The sequence below is a fragment of the Mesoplodon densirostris genome, chromosome 2 (genome assembly GCF_025265405.1).
Source record: "Mesoplodon densirostris isolate mMesDen1 chromosome 2, mMesDen1 primary haplotype, whole genome shotgun sequence".
Classification (NCBI taxonomy): domain Eukaryota; kingdom Metazoa; phylum Chordata; class Mammalia; order Artiodactyla; family Ziphiidae; genus Mesoplodon; species Mesoplodon densirostris.
The window spans coordinates 101,548,620-101,558,127 of NC_082662.1; the positions used below are offsets into that span (position 1 = coordinate 101,548,620).

A 9,508-nucleotide genomic window follows, 5' to 3' on the forward strand; every position below is an offset into this window, starting at 1 on the left:
GTTGTTTAGGTTGTGTCCAGGCTTTTTGAGTATCAGTTTGCTCATTTGTAAAATGGGTACAAGTAATCCTACTTTGTAGGACAGTCGTGAAGGATTCAAGAGTATGTTTGCAGGGTCAAGTGCTCAAAACATGGCAGTCAGCATTATTATTCCTTCCATGTCACAGCCCTCCATGGCACCATGCCTGGTCCATTCTTTAAGACCCCTCCTAAATGTCATCTCCTCCACAAAGCTTTCCATGTTTTTCCCAGCAGAACAGTCTCCCTTCCTGCTCCCCTTTCTGACTGTAGTACTCACCACTTTCTACAGTGAGTCTGTGCCAGGCCGAGAGCTGCCTGGGGACAAGTCGTGCACCCTGCCCGCCTCTGTGCCCCCCAGAGCACGTGGCACAGTGGTGCTGGCACTGGGCACGGGGAGGGCTCCTGCCTGGAGTCAAGCAGGGTGTGTGCTTCTCTCTGCAGGATGCGTGAGAGGGCCACACAGAACTGGAGCACGGGCGGCTGGCTGCTGGCACTTGGCCTGGTCTGGCTGTGGACCCACCTGGCCTCGGCTTCCTTGCAGCCTCCAACTCCAACAGGTCTAGGGGAGGTGGTGGGGCCCTGGGGCGGGTGTTTTTCCAGGATGCCTGGAAAGCTGGACACCACTGCACCCCGTTCCACAGCAGGCAGATCTCTGAGGCAGAGTAAAACCCACAGATTCAAGGGCAGACCCATTCTCACCTTCCCTTCCATGCCGGAAGGTATTCTGCAGGGAGAGGAGCCCCTGGGTCAGGGCTTAAGTCTAGCCTCCTGGCCTAATTCTGTGGTTTTCCTTCTGGGATGGCTAAAGCCGGTGTAAGCGGATGATCCTCCCCACGCATTGTAAGCCTTCGGGGCCCTTGGCCTTACCCAGAGGAAGCCAGGAGATGGGGGGATGGTGTGGACCCCATCTTTCTCCTGCCCAAGAGCCAGACTCTGCCAGGGTGATGAGTGTGGCCTCACTGGGGAGGAAGGAAGGATAGAAACACTGATGTGGCAGGAAGATGTCATCCGTTTCCTCCTCCCCTGCAATTGGAAATCTCTTACCTACCCCTGCCCTGAGCTGGGAGGAGGGGCTGGAGGACAACTAGGGCTGGTGGGAGGGGAGAAGGGGTGCTGGCCTGGGCCGGGCATCTGATGGTGTGCTGGCCCTTTCAGTCCCCGTGAAGCAGGGCACCTGCGAGGTGATTGCGGCTCACCGCTGCTGTAACCGGAACCGCATCGAGGAGCGCTCCCAGACTGTCAAATGCTCTTGCTTCTCTGGCCAGGTGGCCGGCACCACCCGGGCAAAGCCCTCCTGCGTGGACGGTGAGTGAGAGGCTGGGACCCGGCAGGGAGGGCTTGGTCAGAGAGATAAGAAGGTCTGTCCAGGCTTCGCCATCTGCTGGGGATACAATTTCATGCCCAGCTCAGGGCTTTCACTGTCGGAGTCTCAAATGATGGGGCCACCTCTGGGAGGAGGGGCACAGATGTGACCATCCCCATCCTATAGATGAGGAAAGCTCTGTCACAAGCACGCGCCCTCCCTCCTGGCCACACCTACTGCCTGGCACATACGCAGATTCATTTCCTCACACGACCTTCTCAGGCCCCCCGTCAGCCTCATCACCTCACACCCACTCCTCCAGACATTGACCTCTTCACCTGCGGCTCCTTCCCAGGCCTCTTACACATCCCCTCCTCTCGTTCTCAAGCTGGCCTTTACCCTCCCCTCACATGGACACACGTGTATCGCTTGGCCATGAATTCCTTCGTATCCACCCCTTTCCCACGGCCCCACCCATGCTTATTTTCTTACTCTCACATGGCAGCGCCATAAACGTGCCCACTTGTGCTCACATGCACACACCTGCTTGTGCACTCCCTCAAATGGCCTGCACGCTTGCTCACATACACCAAGGGGTATGTTGAAGACTGTGCCTCTCTGCTGCTGATGTGGTGGCTCAACTCAAGTGTTGCCTTAGAGACAACTGCCCCTGCCTTCACCCCTCTCTGTCTTTGGTGAGATGTAGGGGTCAGTGGGGTTGAGGTTGGTATGGTTGTGTCCCAAGGCCTCAGCCTGAGTACTGCCCTTCTGGGCAGCCTGGAGTAGGAAAAAGACAAGGGGAATGCAGGGCTCTAAGCCAGGGTGTGTAGAAACATGCCCTTATTCTGCACGAACCACTCCCACGCCCACAGCTGCATGCTGTACTTGCAGAGAACTTAGAGCTGCCCTCACTGCTTCCTGCTCCCACAGCCTCCATCGTCCTGCAGAAGTGGTGGTGTCAGATGGAGCCCTGCCTGCTGGGCGAGGAGTGTAAAGTGCTCCCAGATCTGTCGGGATGGAGCTGCAGCACTGGACACAAAGTCAAAACCACCAAGGTATCCAGGGAGAGACACTTCATCCCAGCCCTACTCTTCCCCCTTCGCTGGGGGTGGAAAAGGGGGCACAGGAACCCTGGGGTCTAGGATGCCGGTTTCCCAGGGTGAGATCTGCAAGCCACGTGGGCTCATCCCCGGACAGTCTCCCCTGGGTTTGTCTAGACTCTGGGGACCGAAATCCAAGGTGTCCTTCTGGGCATATTCCTGATGCTCCTGAGGCCTTAGTTTCCTTCTCTGCCAAGAGTGAGTTTGCCTTCCAGAACATGTCAGGTCCATAGAACAAAGTAGAGAATTGAGGGAATTATCTAGATAATTGAGAGGGGAATCTCTGCAATAGCCATTCTGCCTTCCCACCCCTGCTGCAGGCCCACCCCCACATTCCCACGATTCACTGCCTGTAACTCACACCTGCCTTTCTCTGGTTGAACTGCTGTGCTGACACCAGCCGAGAGGATTATTATTTCCATGGTTTGCTGCCTGCCCCACAGAACAAGGGATAATCAAAATTTTATCGAACTCGTTAGCAGTTCCATGTGTGTCACGGTTAATCAGTTGTATTGCTCTGTCATGGCCGTTTGTACAGATGGGTGACAGTGTGGGGCAAGCCAGAACTCGGCCTCCTGCCTTCCCTCCCCACCATCACACCCAGCAAACAAACAAGCAAAGAAAACAATACAGAAGGAAAGGCGGGCTCCGGAGTTCTGAAGAGAACATTTTCATAAGGCACAGAACGGGAACTACAGCAAGAAAAAGTGTGGCTGGATCTAAAGTAGAGCTTCCTATCTGCAGGCAGGCAAGGGACACAGCCATTCTGAGTATATTTGACTAGAAGAGACCCACCCCAGAGCTTCTGACATTTGTCACTATTGTATGGGTTTGGATTTGTAGCCTGTAGATCACTGTGCTTGCAATTTGGTAGCTACTCTGAAGCAACCAGCAGTGACGCAAGGCTGATTTATGTTTTCATGGGCCACCCAGCCACACTTTCCCAGTCTGGACTGCTTTAGGGGAAAGTGACCTGCATATCCTGGGGAATCTCGGGCACACTGGCATGGGACAGGCATTCCCTTCTCTAACCTTGCCGCATCACTTGCTCTCTAGGTCACACGATAGCTCTTGGGGTCATGACCTGACAGCTTGATTGAGCCACCCACTGGAGAATGGTGTCCAGTTATCAGCTGGCAAATATGGAGATTCACTTCCCTGGACCCACACCCTGTGCAAAGTGCAGCAGCACTCTTTCCAGAGGTATTGCAGTAAAGCTTCTCAGCAGATACGTCCTCATATCTCCAGGCCAATCTCCAGCCACATACCTGTGGTGCTGGGCTCTCCCTGGGGGACACAGAAGAAGGTTAAGATAGAATCCCTACCCTTAAGGAACGTTCAGTCAAGTTGAAGAGCTGACGAAAGGCAATCAAGGTAACTTAGATTAAAGTGTGTGGTATCAGACTGGTTTCTGGCCCATATGCTATGAGCATGTTGGGGGCTGTTCACCCCACTCCAGTTGAGGAGACTCCCATAGCCCTTCAGCCACCCTCTGGCCACAGGGCACAAAGACATAGGTCACATTCACCACCCACTACTTTAGTGGGACCTCACATCGGTCCAAATCCCCGGCAAGCTGCTGACCTACTGAAGGAAAACACTCTCCCCTGATGCCAGACCAGCTGTATCTCATTTGGATGGGGCTGAATTGACTTGGGGAAGGAAAGCAGAGATGAAGCCAAACAACTTTCCAGAAAAGCTTCTGCAGAGGCCTTGCCTGCTTCAGACACACTGGGTATGGGCTGGACAGGACTGTAAAATCACCCTCACCCAAGCACCCCAGGTTTTTGTTTGTTTGCTTCTTTTAACAGATGAGGAAACTGAATCCCAGAGAAATGAGGTGACTTGCCCAAGGTGTCACAGCTTGGGCTCCCAAATCTCTAAGACGGCTGACCTTTCACTTAGCCTGGATGTTGGGATTCCAGCCTGGGCCTTCCATGCTGTTTTTATCTCAAGAACAGGAACCTGCAAAGAACTGGCTGGACAGCTCAATGATTTTGCGCAAGAACTTTTACAAAGTTCACTCCTATCTGAAATCATCCAGAATACCTACCCACCAGGATGCAGGGCCACTGGGTCTCCACTCTGCCCTCAGCCCCAAAACTTCCAAACAGAACCCATGACAGCCCAGAGGTCACTCAGCCCAGTTACAGCTGGGCACTCTGAGCTGGAAGCCTTGTCCACTCTAACCTGTCTTTTCCAGAGTCCTTAGGCTGTGCCTCTCAGTGGCTCTGGCTCCAACAGAGGGTCTGGGTGGTGTCCAGGGCTAGTCAGAGTCCTCCTCCTTCAAAGGCCCTGCTATGCAGCAGGGGAGCCCCTGCTACGCAGCAGGGGAGCCCCCGCGCTGGATGGAGCCTCTGTCCAGGACTGAAGGTCAGCCAGTCAGGCTGGCACCCTAGGTGGTTTGCAGATGACACACAGGCCTCAGGGACTCAGAGACACGAATTACTTGGATGTCTCATCAATAAGAGAATTACAGCCTCAGTGACTGCTGGCATCAGCTGGGATCAGGTAGGATCCGCTGGGATCACCAGGACTGCAGGGTGTGATGGGGCCTTGAGGGGAGGGGCGTCAGTAGAGACCAACTGGGACAATGCTGAATTGTGACCCTCAGAGAAGATAGATCAGATGATGGGTTGAGGCTGAGAGTCTCAGTCCCTCCCTGCTTCTCTCCCTCCCTCCCCATGCAGTAGAATCAAGACCATTCACCCCACTCCAGGGTTTATCTTCTTGTTTGCCTTTTTGTTGTTTTTGGTAATGGAGTGAACAATGATGCCAGCCTCCCACTAGGCTGTAGATGTCAGAACTCTGACAACTTCGAATCTTTGCATATAGTGGGGTCACAGGGTAGGGTAGTCAAGGAGTAGGTCAAAGGTTGTCATCACCTCCTTCAAGGTTGGGGAGTGGATTAAGGGATTGGCACTCTTTCTGGAAAGGATAGTAAATATTTGCAGGCCACATACAGTCTCTGGCATATTCTTTGTTTTTGTTGTTGTTTATTTTGTTTCATGTTGTTTTAAAAAACGTTTTAAAATGTAAAAACCATTCTTAGCTCAAGGGCTGTACAAAACCAGGCCCCAGGCAATTTTTGGAAAGTTGCCAACCCCAATAAACCTCTGAAGGCCAGCCATCTCTGCAGCTTGGGTCTGCCTCCCGGCCTGCCTTCGGTGCAGTGGGAACCTGAGCGTGAGGGGTGGGTCGGGTTTTGTTTTTCTTCTAATGTTCCTTGAGAGACTGGTGAGTGAATTATTTAGGCTACAAATGAGACAGCTTTAGCAGAGTCGGACAATAAGAGCCTGCTCTCCTTGAAGCCAGGATGCAGGCTTCTATACTCCCTCCCCATCCCTCAAGACTGTGTCCAGGAGGGAGGCAGAGGGCTCCAGCCGCCTGCGCATCTGCTGCATCCATAGCCAGTGAGCTGTGAGCTGGGGGATGGTGCTGTACAAACTCCCCCCAAGCTGCCAACCACCGCCCGCCCCTGCCCCAGCCAGGCTCCTTGATCCTCCCTGACTTCCCTCATCCCTGCTTCAGAGAAGACCTCCTTCCCTGGCACATGCTGGAATTTGCTAATTCATTTTTTTAACCCCTCAAAGCCTCCATTTCCTCCTGACCTAATCATATATTTATTTGGTGGGCTTTGAGGGGTATTCTTTATAGGGCCAGGAGAGCCCCACACGAGAGGATCTGATGGAGAAGGGAAAGCTCACCTCCCAACAGAAGCTCCCTCAGGTCCTGCTTCCAACTAAGTCAACATTTGTACACATTTTGTAGCTGCTTCAATGGCAGTATAGGAATGCAAATTAATTTTCCTGGAGCATAGGGGTCCTGGATCATCTGTGTTCCTTTTCTCCCCTTAGTGGGATGGGCTCTCAGATTTCCTGAGGTTAGCTGGTAACCCTACCCACCCAGCTTCGGAAGGTTGCCAACTACAGAAGATCATGTGGCTACTTTCTGTGGCCTCCTGGCAGTTTCATTAAGGTCTGTGAGTGACATCCTAATTAATGGCTCCAGACAGTTGGCTAGAGTTGAAGCTGCAGCTTCCTAAAATCACAAGCTTAGAGCTAGAAGGGATTTAAGAGACCTTAGCCAGTTCCCTCATTTGACAGATGAGAAAAGGAAGGCTCAGAGAGGTTAGGTAATTTGCTCAAAGTCACACAGCAAGCTGGTGGCATGTGCTGCCCAGTGATCCAGACAAGTGCTCTTTACGCTACTGCACATTGCCTCTTACTCTAGTATAGATGAGAGCCCTGAAAAGAAGCCAGAATTTCAGCAAGGATGAATGTGAAAGAGCCTCACTCTAAAATCACCCAACCCTGTGAGTTCCAAAGGACAGAATAAAGAAGAATGGGAAGCTTTTAGAGATATATACACAGAAAGAGGGGAGAAGGGACAAAAGGGGGGAATTGAGATCACTCAGAAGAACATCAAAACACCAAAGCACCACACAAAATAATTAGAATAAAACTTGATTTTTGTCCTTTTTGGAGGAGACAGAATGGAGCTCCTGTCAATCTTTGGGAGACCTGTGCAGCAGTTTTGATGGTTTCAGGATTCTTTAGAGCCTAATGCAGGGGGCTGCAAACCAAGGCCCATGGGCCAAATTTGGTCCACCACCTGTCTTTGTAAATAAAGTTGTATTGGAATGTAACCATGCTTATTTGTTTATTATTGTCTGTGACTACTTTCCTACTATGAGATAGCAGAGCTAAGTCATTGCAGAGAAACCATACGGCCTACAAAGCTTAAAATATTTACTGTTGGACCCTAGAAAACTTTTGCCAACCCCTGCCCTGACGTTTTTATCAAATCTTTCTCAATACACGCTGACAATTTGGAAAGTGATGACTGTATGTTGAATTTCTAGGTTTGGGTTTTTTTTGTTTTTTTTTTTTTTTGAGTCTGTGCTTGTGTCCCCTTTAATCCCTTCCAGTGCCACTTGTGAGCTCTAACAACCAAAGAAACGAAGAAACAACGACTAAGACAGAGGCCAAGAAAAAGACTTGGAACAGATGGAAGCTTCCCTGATATGTTGTCACAGCCCAGATCAGCTCAGTTCACATTTCCCAAGGTCATGTAACTTCTACTTTTAAACCTCAGGGAAGTAACTGCAAGTGCACCCATGTGTAAAGATGTAATTGTGTACGCATGTTTGCTGCTGGTATTTCTGTGCATCTGTGGATTTGAGCAACTCCATGCTCAAAAGCAAGGCTGATATTCAAAATATATAAAAACTAGCTCACCACAGAGACTGACTAATCAAGGCAAATGCCAACCTGTACGTCAGACCAGGGCATGCCGACTGCACAAAGCCCAGCGCGTTTCCACTCCACCTGCTGTGGCTGAGATGGGACTTCAGAGTAGGGGAGCAGCTAAGCTAGTTCTTGATTTCCTTGGTCTTGTGATGTGTCACTGAGGGTGGGTCTGGGTCCAGAAGCTACTGGACTCAGATGGTTATAAACATTGTATTTGGAATAGACATATAGACTGGGTATAAGGAAGAACAGGCAACTGCCTTTCAAGCCCTACATAAGGGTACACACTCCCCTTTAGTCTGGCTTAGAGGGATAGGATTCCAACCATTTTCAAGGGCTGGATTGACTTCCATGCTGGGTGATTGGCAGTACACAATCGCTTCTGCTAGTGAATGTCTACCTTGTGTCAAGCACATTAAGCTCTTTATATAGGTAACAATATATTAAATGGGACTCTTCCCATCTCAAGATTTGGGCAGAGGCCTCAAAGGTGAGGAAAAGAATAATAAGGATCAGCTATTATCAGCTACCACATTCTAAATCAAGATGCTAGACTAGGGACTTTTTTGGTGGTGCAGTGGTTAAGAATCCCCCTGCCAATGCAGGGGACACAGGTTCGAGCCCTGGTCTGGAAAGATCCCACATGCCGCAGAGCAGCTAAGCCCGTGAACCACAACCACTGAGCCTGCGCACCACAACTACTGAAGCCCACGTGCCTAGAGCCCGTGCTCTGCAACAAGAGAAGCCACCGCAATGAGAAGCCCACGCACCGCAGCAAAGAGTAGCCCCTGCTCGCCACAACTAGAGAAAGCCCACGCACAGCAACAAAAACCCAATGCAGCCAAAAATAAATAAATAAATAAAAAAGATGCTAGACTATATCTCAAATTTGTAAAACGGATGGTCCGTAGGCCTTTACTCCCCTCCAGACTGTATAACAGAGGGCTAAGAGCTGAGGCTGAAAGGCAGGTGGTATTGAAGGTCTGTCTGCAGTGAGTTGTCACTTCCTTCCTCCCCCAGCCAAGGGGAAGGTTTAGGTGTCAATTCTGTCTTTCACCCACTTAAGGGGAATTGCAGAAAAGAACTCCAAGAGCTATTGGAGTGTGAGGGACAGAGGGACTCAGGACTGAAAATAATCTAGTGGTGATTGTGGCTGGCTTGTGGGCCTGGATAGTGAGTCTAAAAAAGTGTCTTGGGTGTGAGCTGTACCTCCAGAGCTTAGCAGAGCATGGATGTTTGTATGTTTTCCAAGGGCCAGATGTGGACTGCCCAAGAGGGCTGCCTGGAATGGAAAGGTGCCCCATGTAGGGAAAGACTACCAGAAGCCATGAGGCTGAGAGGGAATCACAAGTGGCCAGAGAGAGGAGGTACCGGTAAGTGGGGGGATCCCCAGCAGCAGGGCATCTTCCAAAAACCCAGGAAAATGTCCTGGATGACAATATCCAAACCTGAGATGGAAAGAGATTTAGACTCATAGACATTAAATAATTTGCTCAGGATCAAGCAGCTAATAAATGGCAGGTGGTGATTTTATACTGTGTTGACTTGAGTAAGCTGGAACTACATTTTCCAGAATCCTCTTCCCTGATGGTTTCTGATCACAGTTAGCCAAAAGATTAATTTGTGAATGATTTAGAAGAGATAAGTGCAGTGGTAGTAATTACTTTCTGAAGGTTGTCATGGATAGAAGTGCCACCAGGTTCCAGGCTGTACTCATTCTCCCTCGTTCCACAACAAGCTTTCTTAGCAACCCCCAGGCCTTCTGACCAAGAGCAACCCCAGGCCAACCCCCAGATGCAGAGGCAACAGGCTTCCATGTAAACTTCTCCACCA

General features: G+C 50.7%; 1 protein-coding gene across 6 annotated transcripts in view; it reads left to right on the forward strand.

The window, feature by feature from the left end:
• TAFA3 (TAFA chemokine like family member 3) overlaps positions 1 to 7,435 on the forward strand; it is a 21,981-nt gene extending 14,546 nt beyond the window's left edge. For 2 of the 6 annotated variants that reach the window (XM_060090276.1, XM_060090277.1), the window contains exons 3-5: positions 462 to 577; positions 1,176 to 1,325; positions 2,254 to 2,465. In XM_060090276.1, coding sequence (XP_059946259.1) covers positions 463 to 577; positions 1,176 to 1,325; positions 2,254 to 2,465 — 477 coding nt within the window. In that variant the 5' untranslated portion in view covers position 462. Of the gene's footprint in view, positions 1 to 461; positions 578 to 1,175; positions 1,326 to 2,253; positions 2,466 to 3,479; positions 7,037 to 7,353 lie in introns of those variants that run through there. The other 4 variants (XR_009531149.1, XM_060090281.1, XM_060090280.1 and 1 more) reach the window with 4 other exon arrangements.
• Positions 7,436 to 9,508: the final 2,073 nt, after the last annotated feature.